This window comes from Procambarus clarkii, chromosome 59 (assembly GCF_040958095.1).
Source record: "Procambarus clarkii isolate CNS0578487 chromosome 59, FALCON_Pclarkii_2.0, whole genome shotgun sequence".
NCBI lineage: Eukaryota > Metazoa > Arthropoda > Malacostraca > Decapoda > Cambaridae > Procambarus > Procambarus clarkii.
The window spans coordinates 30,021,718-30,036,820 of NC_091208.1; the positions used below are offsets into that span (position 1 = coordinate 30,021,718).

The window sequence follows — 15,103 nt, forward strand, 5'->3', positions numbered from 1 at the left end:
ATCCCTTCCCCTAAGTCTGCCTTGGCTCTTCTTTCCTGTTCCTAGTGGATTACGTTGCCCAGGTGCTGTTGGTTGCTGCTGCGGGCTTGCAATCTTTGAGGATTAACATCTCATTTTCTCCTTGTTGAGGTAGTGGTTCTGTGACACCTGGTTCCTGGGACTAGCAGAGGCAGTGCGATCATGCTCTTACCTGCTCCTAGGAATTACCTCTTACCTGCTCCTCGCCTCACTCTTGCCTTGCTTAATGCCAGTGTCTCCCTCACTCCCGCGTACATCTCCTGTGCTAGGTGAGTACAACTGGCTCACCATGGTCCGTGCTGCTTGGAACTTTGTTCCGAGTAGCTGAATCTAAAACAACAACCACGCTCCCAATTTCATGAGCTATTCATGCCCGTGCCACTTCTTGGGTGGCTTAATCCTCACCAATCTCGCTCCCATAACAAGGGGCCTGGCAGCTGAGTGGACAGCACTTTGGATTCATAGTCCTGAGGTTCCAGGTTCGATCCCTGGTGAAGGCGGAAACAAATGGGCAGAATTTCTTTCACCCTGATGCCCCTGTTAGCTAGCAGTAAATAAGTACCTGGGAGTTAGACAGCTGCTACAAGCTGTTTCCTGGGGATGTGTAACAAAATGGAGACCTGGTTGAGGACCGGGCCGTGGGGATGCTAAGCCCTTGAAATCATGTCAGGATAACAACCTACTTGATAATGGTCCAGGATGGACAGAAATGTCATCGTCTCCTCATCTTGTGGTGTGTGGTTTGGTCATTTCCAGAGGGGTTGCTTGTTGAGGGTGCTTCACATGGTCGGAGGGAGCCGGTCGGCCGAGCGGACAGCACACTGGACTTGTGATCCTGTGGTCCCGGGTTCGATCCCGGGCGCCGGCGAGAAACAATGGGCAGAGTTTCTTTCACCCTATGCCCCTGTTACCTACCAGTAAATAGGTACCTACCTGGGTGTTAGTTAGCTGTCACGGGCTGCTTCCTGGGGGTGGAGGCCTGGTCGAGGACCGGGCCGCAGGGACACTAAAGCCCCGAAATCATCTCAAGATAACCTCAAGATAACACCAGCACTTTTGCAATTCTTGCCTTTGACACCACCACACAGTAGGTGGTGTCTTGAGTGTCCTCTCTCAGGCCCAGACTCGTTCTGTCGTCAGGATCGATGCTCATGATTTGGAAGAGTCTGCTGGTGTACATAAAGCTCTGGGTATCGTTCGTGAGTAGCACGGGTAGTCACTGATGGGACCCATCAGAAAGAGGGATTTCGTTCGTGAGTAGCTCGGGTAGTCACTGAAGGGACCCATCAGAAAGAGGGATTTCGTTCGTGAGTAGCTCGGGTAGTCACTGATGGGAGCCATCAGAAAGAGGGATTTCGTTCGTGAGTAGCTCGGGTAGTCACTGAAGGGACCCATCAGAAAGAGGGATTTCGTTCGTGAGTAGCTCGGGTAGTCACTGAAGGGACCCATCAGAAAGAGGGATTTCGTTCGTGAGTAGCTCGGGTAGTCACTGAAGGGACCCATCAGAAAGAGGGATTTCATTACATTCATTGGATTTTTGTTATTCAATATTGTAATATTTACAAAAAATTCTATATGTACATGAGTGATGTGGTAGAATACCACACAACTAAATATATTAATTGTACTTCATATTAAGAGTATAAAACTCAATATAAAATATTTTTCTTTAATCAGGAGTTGGGGATGTTTTTGATATTACTGTACTAACATTTTTTGTTTGTTTGTAGGCAGTAATCAGTTGATCATCAAGGGACGATTCCAGCAAAAACAAATAGAAAATGTACTTAGGAGGTAAGGAATACAGTAAGGAATACATCTGGATGCTTCAAGTGTAGCCAAATTGGCAGATGTTTTTAGTATAGTACTGAAGTTTGTATGCTCCCTTTCACTGTTTCTAAGAACAATTTAAGTGCTGTTTTGTTTTAAGGTGCAACTGACAGGTTGCATTATTATACAGTGTTTTGTATAATTATATATATTATACAGTGGAACTTCGAATAACAAATTTAATCCGTTCCTGCGCCGTGATCGTCATGTGAAACGGACGTCGTACAAAACGAATGTCCCCATCGACAATAATGGAAATCAAATTAATTCCCTCTACCACCGAGAAACATCAATATAATATTCCATGTTTTAAATAATGGTGCCGCCTACCTTACATACACTGAACAAACCTTTGACATTTTTCTTGCAATTTTTTTTTTTTTATAGCAAAAGGTTCGTTCGGTGTTCGGCAAGTAGGCTGCTCCACGTTTCTTAAATAAAAAAATAAAATAACAGTTGAAACAATTTGAAAAATGGACAAATGCTATAAAGGTTCGTTCACTGTTTGTTAGGTAGGCTGCTCCATTATGACAGTTTTTGTGTGTTTCAAATGTGTTCCATTTTTGTATTTTTCATTTATTTCTCGACAAATATTTCTTGCTAGTTTACCCGACAAACACTGAACGAACCTTTATGGCATTTGTCTTTTTTCAAATTGTTTCAACTGTTTTTTTTTTTGTTTTTCGTTTTTTTTTTATTCAAGAAACATGGAGCAGCCTACCTGTCGAACACCGAATGAACCTTTTTGACATTTGTTCTTTCTTTAAAAAAGTTAATTTCATTTTTCTACAAAAAGTCAATGCTTTGCAACATCCCAGCATCAATTTGCATCTGTACACATAGAAAAATAATTTATTTGCATCGTCGGAGGCGTCCGAGAATGTGCGAGAAGCAGCCGCAGACCCCACCATGTGGTGTTGACGTTATTCAAACGAGCGGTCGCCAAACGAGACGAATTGTCAGCAATCGGGGCGTTCGTTACCCTAAATGGTCGCCATTTGAGGAGGTCGTCACTTGAGGTTCTATTGTGTGTGTAATTACCTAAGTGTAGCTACAGGATGAGAGCTACGCTCGTGGTGTCCCGTCTTCCCAGCACTCTTTGTCATATAACGCTTTGAAACTACTGACGGTCTTGGCCTCCACCACCTTCTCACTTAACTTGTTCCAACCGTCTACCACTCTATTTGCGAAGGTGAATTTTCTTATATTTCTTCGGCATCTGTGTTTAGCTAGTTTAAATCTATGACCTCTTGTTCTTGAAATTCCAGGTCTCAGGAAGTCTTCCCTGTCGATTTGATCAATTCCTGTTACTATTTTGTATGTAGTGATCATATCACCTCTTTTTCTTCTGTCTTCTAGTTTTGGCATATTTAATGCTTCTAACCTCTCCTCGTAGCTCTTGCCCTTCAGTTCTGGGAGCCACTTAGTAGCATGTCTTTGCACCTTTTCCAGTTTGTTGATGTGCTTCTTAAGATATGGGCACCACACAACAGCTGCATATTCTAGCTTTGGCCTAACAAAAGTCATGAACAATTTCTTTAGTATATCGCCATCCATGTATTTAAATGCAATTCTGAAGTTAGAAAGCATAGCATAGGCTCCTTGCACAATATTCTTTATGTGGTCCTCAGGTGATAGTTTTCTATCTAGAACCACTCCTAGATCTCTTTCTTTATCAGAATTCTTTAAAGATTTCTCACATAATATATAGGTTGTGTGGGGTCTATGTTCTCCTATTCCACATTCCATAACATGACATTTATTAACATTAAATTCCATTTGCCAAGTGGTGCTCCATATACTTATTTTGTCCAGGTCTTTTTGAAGGGCATGACAGTCATCTAAATTTCTTATCCTTCCTATTATCTTAGCATCATCAGCAAACGTTCATATAATTCTGTATACCAACTGGTAGATCATTTATGTACACAATAAACATCACTGGTGCAAGAACTGAACCCTGTGGTACTCCACTTGTGACATTTCTCCATTCTGATACATTGCCTCTGATTACTGCCCTCATTTTTCTATCAGTCAGAAAATTTTTCATCCATGATAGAAGCTTACCTGTCACCCCTCCAATATTTTCCAGTTTCCAGAACAACCTCTTATGTGGAACTCTGTCGAAAGCCTTTTTTAGGTCCAGATAGATGCAGTCAACCCAACCATCTCTTTCCTGTAATATCTCTGTGGCTCGATCATAGAAACTGAGTAAATTCGATACACAGGATCTTCCAGATCGAAAACCATACTGTCTGTCTGATATTATATCATTTCTCTCTAGGTGTTCTACCCATTTAGTTTTGATTAGTTTTTCCAATACTTTCACTATTACATTTGTCAATGATACAGGTCTATAATTGAGGGGGTCTTCCCTGCTGCCACTTTTGTAGATTGGAACTATGTTAGCCTGTTTCCACCCGTCTGCTACGATTCCTGTACACAGGGATGCCTGAAAGATCAGGTGAAGTGGAATGCTGAGCTCAGATGCACATTCTCTCAGAACCCATGGTGAAACGCCATCTGGGCCAGCTGCTTTGTTCTTACCGAGCTCCTTGAGCATTTTTTCCACTTCGTCTCTAGACACCTCTATGTGTTCTATGTTGTTCTCTGGAATTCTTATTGTATCTGGTTCCCTAAAGATTTCATTTTGTACAAACACACTTTGGAACTTTTCGTTTAGTGTTTCACACATTTCCTTTTCATCTTCCGTGAATCTATTTCCCATTTTCAACCTCTGAATATTATCCTTTACCTGCAATTTGTTGTTTTTGAATTTATAGAATAGATCTGGTTCTGTTTTACATTTGTCTGCAATCCCTTTTTCAAAATTTCTTTCTGCCTCTCTCCTCACTGCCGTGTAGTTGTTTCTCGCATCTTTGTATCGCTGGTATGTTTGGGGGTTCAGCCTCTTCCTGTATTGATTCCATTTTTGTGTCTTTCGGTCTCTAGCCCTCTCGCAATTTCTATTGAACCAATCCTGTTTCCTAGTTCTGCATCTCTGTTTTGGTATAAATTTTTTTGTGCCTTTATCATATATTTCACAAAACTTGCCATACATCTCATTCACTTCCTTGCCTAGCATCAAGTCTGTCCAATTATACTCACTAAAAAAATTTCTAAGGTCACCATAATGTCCTCTCCTGAAGTCTGGTTTTTCAACTACTTCAACCTCCTTATTTTCTTCCAGCTTATAACGCATTGCATACTTTATTCCCAAAAAGACATGGTCACTTTTACCCAAGGGAGGAAGGTACTGAATGTCAAATATCTCTTCCTCCTTCCTGGTAAATATCAAATCTAGCATGGAGGGAATGTCCCCTTCCCTCATCCTCGTAGCTTATTTAACATGTTGATACAAGAATGTTTCCAGGATGAGGTCTACAAATTTACAGGTCCAAAAATCTTCTGTTTTAGCTTCATATGCTTCCCAGTCTATGGATTTCAAGTTGAAGTCACCGACTATCAACAGTCGTGATCTATCGTTATCCGCTCTCGCTATAATCTCTCTCATTATTGTTATAAGACCTTCACGTTTACTATCTAGCTCCTCCTTTGACCATGTGCTGCTTGGCGGTGGACTATATGCATTTATCATCATTAGTTTATCATCCTCATAGCAGTGTGTGTGTGTGTGTGTGTGTAATATTATATGCATTATTATAAAGTGTTTTGATATCAGTCACAAGAAAGTTAATTTGTAATAAAAACTATTTTGCTGGATTTGTACATTAGTCTGTTATGGAAATTCATTCTAGTAGAAATAGATAATTACATTAAAATTTCTCACTTTCATAAGGTGGGGAGGCATCAGCCTGGAGAAAAATGTGAACACTGTTTGAAAGACTAGACTAGACCGTACAAAATTAGTCATTCATACTATAGTGGTATAGCAGCACTGTTAAATAAGCACCACCATGCTGCTTCATTTCACTAAGAATATAATGCTTCACTTAAATTGTCATGTTCATTATAAATAGATACATTCCCCTCTTAACAAACCACTTGTTCCTAGTCTTGTCCCTTATCATATCCTGCATGCCTACAGTCACTCCGTATTTCTTCAAAAATGCACCGTGTCCATCTACGTTTCCAGTCTTTTTCACTTCCTCCCACCCACAAATTCCCTCTTAAAGGGCATGACAATCATTCAAGTTTCTTATCTTCGTCAGTATCTTGGCATCATCATCAAACATGTTCATATAATTTTATATTCCTTCTGGTAGATCATTTATGTAGACAATGAACATCACTGGTGCAAGAACTGAACCCTGTGGTACTCCACTAGTAACATTTCTCCAGTCTGAGTCATTGCCTCAGATTTCTGCCCCCCATTTCTCTTGTTCGAAAATATTTAATCCATATTAAAAGTCTCCCTGTTACTCCTCCAGTATGTTCCATTCTCCAAAACAACCTCCTTGTACATGTACAACTGTCAAAAGGCTTTTTTTTTTTTTTTTTTTTAGGTACAGATGAATGCAGTCAGTCCAACTTTCTCTTTCCTATTAAATCTGTGACACTCATAGAAACTAAGTAGATTTTTTTATACATGATCTTCTTGATTGAAAAGCATACTGTCTGTTATTATGTCATTTCTCTCCAGGTGTTCTACCCATTTGGCTTTAATTATTTGTTTCCAGCATTTTTTTTTCTACTATGCTTGTCAGTTATACAGATATCTGATTTAGAGGGTCTTCTTTGCTACCATTTTTGTAGATTGGAACTATGTTTGCGTTTTTCCATATATCTGCTAAGGTTCCTTTGAACAGTCATCTGGAATATCAGTTAGTGGAATGTTTAGCTCAGTTGCACATTCTCTCAGTACCCAAGGTGAAAGTCCATCTGGTCCAACAGCTTTATTTCTTCTTAGCCCTATGAGTAAATTTTCCACTTTGTCCTGAGACATCTCTGTGTACTCGATGGTGTTTTATGGAATTGGCATCGAGTCTGGCTCTCTGAAATCCTTATTTTGCACAATCCCATTTCGGAATTGTTTATTTACATTTGTGTGTGTTAATTACCTGATGTTACAGGACATAACAAGATGTACTTACAGGCTGAGAGCTACGCTTGTGGTGTTCTGTCTTCCCGGTAATTTTTGTCATATAATACTTTGAAATTTCTGACAGTTTTGACCACCACCACCAAATAACTTATCTGGTTCTAGCCATCTACCACTGATGGCAAAGAAAACTTTTTAAATATTTTTTTGGCAGTTTTGTTTCCTTAGGTTGAATGTGTCGTCGTCTTGTTCTTGAGTTGCTAGTTTCAGGAATTTCTCTTACCAATTTGGTTGATTCTTGTCATTATTTTGTAAGTGGTGATCATATCACCTCTTTTTCATCTATTTTCTAGCTTTGTCATATTTAACGCCTCTTGTCTCTCTCTTCATAACTCCTGTTTTTCAGTTCCTGAAGCCATTTTGAAGCATGCTGTTGCCCTCTTTTTACCTTTTCCAATTTCTTTATGTGCTTCTTGAGATTTGGGCACCATACTACTGCTGCATATTGTTGTTTTGGTCTCACGAAAGTCATGAATAGTTTCTTAAGTATTTCACCATCCGTGTAATTAAAAGAAAGTCTGAAGTTGGAAAACAATGCATATGCTCCTCTCACAATGTTCTTTATGTGTTCCGCTGGCAACAGTTTACTATCCAAAACCACCCCTAGGTCTTGTTCTTATTTAAAGTTCTGTAATTCCTTTCTACATAATTTATAAGTTGTGTGGGGTTTATTTTCTCCAATTCCAAATTCCATAACATGAAATTTATTCACATTGAAATCCATTTGCCACATGTCACTCCAAGCACTTACTTTATCTAGATCAATTTGAAGGGCATGACAATAGTCTGCATCTCCCATCTTCCTCAGTATCTTAGCATCAATCATAAACATGTTCATATAAACGTATGAATAAATTCACAAGGGCCGTGATGAGGGTTCGAACCTAAGTCCGAAAGGATCCCAGACGATCCTGTAATGAAGTAAGGGCGAAGAGGTAGAACAGCCTATTGACATAGCTCGGGTGCATGGGGGGAATTGCGTAAAACCCTGGTTTGTGTCTCGGAGAGACTGCAGGATCCGTTGGTAAATCAGGATGATTTCCCGGTTGCAATTCTTTTACCATGTCGTAGCTCAGTTGATTAAGGCAGCGTCTGGGATCCTCTCGGACGTAGGTTCGAACCCTTGTCATGGCCCTTGTGGATTTGTTCATTTGATGCATCACGATATTGTGATTTCTGTGTGTAATGTTCATATAATTCTGTATTCCTTCTAGTAGATTGTTTATGTAGACCATGAACAGTACTGGTGCAAGAACTGAACCCTGTGGTATTCTGCTAGTAACACTCCTCCAGCCAAATACATTGTCTCTGATTACTGCCCTCATCTGTCTGTCAGAAAAATTTTCATCCATGTCAGAAGTTGCTGTTGCTACTCCAGCAAGTTCCAGTTTCCAGAACAACCTCTTGTGTGGGACTCTTGTCAAAAGCCTTTTTTAGGTCCAGAAAGACAATCAACCCAATCCCTTCTTTCCTGTGGAATCTCTGTGGCTCTTATCATAAAAACAAAGTGGAATTCTTGCACTGGATCTTTCTGTTCAAAAACCATACTGTCTGTCCATTATTGTCATTACTCTCCGGGTGCTCTACCCATTTGACTTTAGCTATTTTTTTCTAGTGTTTTGACTACCCTGCTTATTATTGATACAGGTCTATAGTTTAAAGGGTCTTCACGGCTACCATTTTTATAGATTGGAACTATGGTTGCCATTTTCCATATACTGTACTGTACAGTGGAACCTCGACTTACGAATGCTCCTACTTTTTGAGTTACGACCCTGATTTCGTCGGAAAATTTGACTCGACTTGCGACTTTGTTGATACACGTATGGGTAGACGGAGTGCGTGGGTCCTGGTGACACGGACAACCCTGCTTCAGTTTACCAGACCGCCCACTTAGTGACGATCTTGCTTGAATTCTCTGTAGCGAATTTTATTGTTTTTCAGCTTTTTTCATTTCTAAATAAAAAGTAATTATTATATACCATGCCATGGGTTCCTTAATAATTAAGAAGTGGTGTGCAGTATGGGAAGAAATGCAAAGTTTTGTTGAAACGACTCGCCCAAATCAAGCTGTAGTAGACCATTGCCTTAACCTTTTCAATGACACTAATGCCTCACTACAGACAAGTGTTAAAATGTAGGGAAAAACGAGTCTGACAGCAGGGTGGACAGTGCTTCGGATTCGTAGTCTTGAGGTTCCGGGTTCGATCCCCGGTGGAGGTGGAGACAAATGAGCAAAATGTTTTTCACCCTGATGCCCCTGTTACCTAGCAGTAAGTAGGTACCTGCGAGTTAGACAGCTGCTATGGGCTGCTTCCTGGGGGGGGGGTGGGTGTAACAAAAAGGAGGCTTGGTTGAGGACCGGGCCGTGGGGACGCTAAGCCCTGAAATCATCTCAAGATAACCTCAAAGAGTCTCTATGGAAAGGTTCTTAGTGAGAAAAATGAGTAGTAAGCCACAACCCGGTCCTAGTGGTATGCAGGCAGAATGTAGGAGAGAGAGAGTACCCCCGAGAGGTCCTCAAAGCCAGATGTTATAATGGAAGGGAACTCCCCTTCCAAACACTAACACCTCTCCTCCTCCCCCTCCTCATCACTGTCTTCTATACACCAACTAGTCATGAATAAAGGTAAGCTATAACTTGCACACACTATAGTACAAAATGTGCGTGTTATGTATAAAATGTATTTTGAAGTTAATATTTTTGGGAGTGTGGAATGGATTAATTCAATTTACATTATTTCTTATGGGAAAATTCGTTTCGAGTTACAAATTTTTGAGTTACAGCCCTTCTCTGGGAAAGGATTAAATTCGTAATTGGAGGGGCCACTGTATTTGTTAAGATTCCTGTGCACAAGGATGTCTTGAAATTAGAGTGGAATTCTCGGCTCGATTGCACATCCTTGCAGCAAGAACCCAAGGTAAAACTCCAAGTCCAACTGCTTTATTTCTTCCTAACCTCCCCTTGAGTAATTTTTCCACTTTGACTTGAGATTCCTCTTATGTATTCTATGGTGTGCTCTGGAATTTGAACTGGGCGTGTGTGTGTGTGTGTGTGTCGATAGAGTGGGGGGGGGGGGAGATGGTGAGGGGAAGAGGGTACAACCTTTAGCTTACATCAAGGATCTCTTATAGGTCAAACTATGAACCTTTCCTAGGAAGCATCCCCACATCAGTTGCTCAACTCCTAGGCACCTTTTTACTGCTAGGTAAACAGCGGCATTAGATGAAAGGAAACTTGTCCAACCTGGCCAAGTCAAGCCTGGCCCGGGCCGGGCTTGGGGAGTAGAACTCCCAGAACCCCATCAAGCAGGTATCGACCATTTATGTCCCGTCCAAGGATTGAACCCAGGATCCTTGACTATGGGTAGCCACTGTAATACAAGACCCCTATTGTTCGTATTGCAAAATATGCTGGACATTGGGGACTGGGAGTGATCTGTGCTTTGATTAATTGAAATTGGGAAATATCAAATTTGTAATTGTGAAATTGCAGTAAAGTATTTTCACATGTATTTCTTCTCTTGTGAAATGCCAATGAAGTTTATTATGGAATTTTTTCAGATACATTAAAGAATATGTTACTTGCCACACGTGCCGATCTCCAGACACGATCCTGCAAAAAGATGCTCGCCTCTACTTCCTTCAGTGTGAACAGTGTAATTCCCGGTGTTCTGTTGCTCCCATTAAGTCTGGTTTCCAGGTAAGTTACATTGCCATTTTTTGTTTCACTCTTCTTCCTAAATAACTATTGAATATAATGTGGCCAATTTATATACCTTTCTTGCTTCTATACAGTATATAGTTAACATGCGACTTAATGTTAGTCGTAATGGTTGGCATTTTCTCCTGATAAATCCCTTCCGTTGATACATCTTTTTGCGTAGGCTTCTTGTATGTATGGTACTGTATGTGCCCCCCCCACTTGAAAGGAGGTTTATGCCTGTTAAAGAATTGATAGGCAGTTTAAAAAAAAAATTAGGCTAGCGTACTGTGGCAATATATGTCTGTGGTGCGTGTGTGTTGCCCTTGACTTGGAAGATGATGCTTGGCAGGGCGGACTTGTGCCTCCCTAAAGGTCAGGTGCTTCCATAGCCCATGCAAGTGAGACTCCGTTCAGTGGTGATGGTGATTACACAGTCCAGTATTACAAGAGACTGTGCTCGAGCTTCTTGCTAAAACCCATCTTGGAACTTTTTGAAGACCAGACCACAAATCGGAAGATGGAGAAGCGCAGACGATTCGGTCCGTCCTGGATCATTATGACTACTTGACAACTGTCCAGGATGGACTGAGACTGTGTCGCTTCTCCATTTTCCGATGTGTGGTTTGGTCTTTACATCTTCAGCCATGTTATTGTGACTCATTATCTTTTTGGATTTTGGTTACATAATTATCTTGTATTTTACTAGGGAGCAGATGTCTTGGAGATATGATACCTCATTCATTTGTGTGTTTGTCAGTGATGCAGTAACAGATATGTGGTGGTGTAATACTTCATTTATTTGCGTCAGTGATGCTGTAGCAGATATGTGGTGGTGTAATACTTCATTTATTTGAGTCAGTGATGCTGTAGCAGATATGTGGAGGTGTAATACTTCATTTATTTGAGTCCGTGATGCTGTAGCAGATATGTGGTGGTGTAATACTTCATTTATTTGCGTCAGTGATGCTGTAGCAGATATGTGGTGGTGTAATACTTCATTTATTTGCGTCAGTGATGCTGTAGCAGATATGTGGTGGTGTAATACTTCATTTATTTGCGTCAGTGATGCTGTAGCAGATATGTGGTGGTGTAATACTTCATTTATTTGCGTCAGTGATGCTGTAGCAGATATGTGGTGGTGTAATACTTCATTTATTTGCGTCAGTGATGCTGTAGCAGATATGTGGTGGTGTAATACTTCATTTATTTGCGTCAGTGATGCTGTAGCAGATATGTGGTGGTGTAATACTTCATTTATTTGCGTCAGTGATGCTGTAGCAGATATGTGGTGGTGTAATACTTCATTTATTTGCGTCAGTGATGCTGTAGCAGATATGTGGTGGTGTAATACTTCATTTATTTGCGTCAGTGATGCTGTAGCAGATATGTGGTGGTGTAATACTTCATTTATTTGCGTCAGTGATGCTGTAGCAGATATGTGGAGGTGTAGTACCACATTTATTTGTGTGGTTGTATCCATGATACTGTGACTTACTCAAGATACTACTAAACTATGGAATATCATTTATTTGAATTGAATTATCCTGAGGTGGTTGCAGATTAACCATCTGTGAAATATACTCATAATTTGATCTCTAAATATATATGTATTAGACTATATCTGAAAAGTTCAAGATAAGAGTCAATGTAATTATTATGTGGTTAATGTTTAATGCCCAGGGGGCCAGATTCATGAAAGAGTTACGCAAGCACTTACAAACCTGTACATCTTTTCTTAATATTTGGCGGCTTTGTTTACAAGTATTAAACAGTTAATGAGCTCCAAAGCACCAGGAGGCTGTTTATAATAATAAGAAACAAGTTGATTGGGAAGTTTTCATGCTTGTAAACTGTTAAATAAATATAACCAAAGCTGTCAAAGATTGAGGAAAGATGTACACGTTCGTAAGTACTTGCGTAACTGCTACGTGAATTTGGCCCCAGTAATCCAGAATTAATCAAACCACCACCATCACATGGAGTGAAAGTGACTGCTGTGGTGCGTTCTGAACCCTGTTATGTTGTACTATACAGGACCAGGACAGACCAAAACATCGTCACACGTTATCATTTCATAGCTGTGGAATGGTTTATTTGTTTTCAATCTCGTTACTGTAATTTATTCTCTGCGCGCATGTTGAATTCACCCGATTTTTTTTTTTTTTTTTTTACAGGCTGTGGCCAACAAACAACAGAGACAAGCAATCAGAGCAAGCAAAAATTAGGTGACAGTGCATTTAGTATTAATTTTTTTCATTACATATTTTACAGTTTGACAATTTTATAGGTGTAAAGTCACATATTATCATAAGAAAAAAAAAACAACTCCAGATCTGGAAAGTATGAGAATGTAGCATGCAAATATTTGGATTAAATAAAGTCTATTCAGGTAAAGTGGTATTACTTGTATTCTCCAAATAGCTTGGTTCCACTTTTTTAATGCATTTAGAAAGGGTAGTTGGAGTTCCTCTTTGTTTTCTATTAAAGAATTCTAAAAAGATTTTATCACACGTGGTAAAAGCAGTACGCATGTTTTAAGCTGGAAGTCATTGTTAGCGCATTAAACACTTCATCCGTATATATAGGACCTACGTTTACTTATATTTATTTTCATACCATTTTTGGTTAGGGAAAGTTTGCTTATTTTGGCATTTTTTGCATAATAAGGTTTCGGTTTGTTGAGTAACAAAAGCATCCACCAGACAGTAAGTTGATGTGTTTATATTTTCAACTTTAACAATAAAATTGAGGACACGTCATTGTACAGTGCTATAATAAATTTTAGATTATCTTAAAACACTATAAAAATATGTTGACCAGACCACACACTAGAAATTGAAGGGACGACGACGTTTCGGTCCGTCCTGGACCATTCTCAATCGACTTGAGAATGGTCCAGGACGGACCGAAACGTCGTCGTCCCTTCAATTTCTAGTGTGTGGTCTGGTCAACATACTTCAGCCACGTTATTGTGACTCATCGCCTGCACTATAAAAATATCTCAAATTGAGTGTGTGTGTGTTGTGAGAGAAGCCATACTGCTGACTGGTAATGAAGAATCGTGCAGCTGGTGGTTGATAACCTTTTAATTTGATGTAAATTGAATCATTAATATCCAGCCAGGTTTGAGATGTTTATTTTCCATTTCAAAATCTCTTTTTTTTTCAGATTTGATTTTTGTAAGTACATTATAATAAATTGTACAGTATATATATAATTTTCAGTATTAATTTTCGTATTGATCGTGCAATTAGACCAGATTATAAGAGATTTTACTAGGCCCATATTGTCATATTTCTACTAGATAGATGTTCTATCTTGTTGTACTCAACTCTCTTGGTTTTTTTTGGAGACCATTATCTAGAATAAACTATAAATAGTTATTGTTCACTTTTATAGCCTTCTCGTTGCATTATAAACAATGCTTATGGGCTATTGTGTGATGCTCACGTACTAGGAGAGAGAGAGAGAGAGAGAGAGAGAGAGAGAGAGAGAGAGAGTGTGAGAGAGTGTGAGAGAGAGAGAGAGTGTGAGAGAGAGTGTGAGAGAGAGAGAGAGTGTGAGAGAGAGAGAGAGTGTGAGAGTGTGAGAGTGTGAGAGTGTGAGAGTGTGAGAGTGTGAGAGTGTGAGAGTGTGAGAGTGTGAGAGAGTGAGAGAGTGAGAGTGAGAGAGAGAGAGAGTGAGTGAGTAGGGAGAGTGAAGTTATATTGATAAAGGCCATCCCACCAAACACACACCGAAACTACAACGTTGGTACAACGTTCAAACAAGTTTAAACACCTCCTAACCAGTTATAACAACCAATATAGCAAGTTGTAACAACGTTCTAATACGTCATAAACATGTTAAGCCAAGATGTAACAAGCGGAAAATAGACACAGTTACGGTTTGTGTTTGCAGGGATTACTGCATGATTAATGCACTAGTCACAGATGGGAATTTATTTTCAGAGACTAAACAGACTAAAAAACAAAAAATTACTCTATAAGTATTTGCTAAATACAACTTGTTCTAAAATAACTCGCCAGGAAATGTTCGAGATAGTGATGGTCAGGTACAAGTAACAGATAAAGATCAGTAGAAAGAAGCTGAACAATGAATAAAATTATGGTCTCTTGAGGTATAAGCAAGCAAGCAAGCTCTTGAGCCAATATAAGAAATATTGCCAGAACAACTGTGGACATTAAGATAAAACTAGATGGTTTTCTTCATGAAATGCTAGACGAACCAGGCTATGGTTGATATGTGAGCCTGCAGGCCACTCCAAGCAACAGCCTGGTGGACCAAGCTCTCACAAGTCAAGCCTGGCCTCAGGCCGGGCTTGGGGAGTAGAAGAACTCCCAGAACCCCATCAAGCAGGTTATCTTGCGATGATTTTGGGGCTCAACGTCCCTGTGGCCCGGTTTTTAACCAGACTGTTGGACATAGCTGCTTGCAGCCTGGTTGAGGTAAAAGTTTGCCTGATAAGCCCCTTGACATTTGAAAGA

At 40.0% G+C, this 15,103-nt stretch overlaps 1 protein-coding gene across 5 annotated transcripts in view; it reads left to right on the plus strand.

Annotated features, from left to right (window-relative positions):
• eIF2beta (eukaryotic translation initiation factor 2 subunit beta) overlaps positions 1 to 13,999 on the plus strand; it is a 66,383-nt gene extending 52,384 nt beyond the window's left edge. For 4 of the 5 annotated variants that reach the window (XM_045758342.2, XM_045758343.2, XM_045758344.2 and 1 more), the window contains 3 exons: positions 1,749 to 1,812; positions 10,475 to 10,613; positions 12,791 to 13,999. In XM_045758342.2, the coding sequence (XP_045614298.1) occupies positions 1,749 to 1,812; positions 10,475 to 10,613; positions 12,791 to 12,841 (254 nt within the window). In that variant the 3' untranslated portion in view covers positions 12,842 to 13,999. The remainder of the gene's footprint in view (positions 1 to 1,748; positions 1,813 to 10,474; positions 10,614 to 12,790) is intronic. The other variant, XM_045758345.2, reaches the window with a different exon arrangement.
• Positions 14,000 to 15,103: the final 1,104 nt, after the last annotated feature.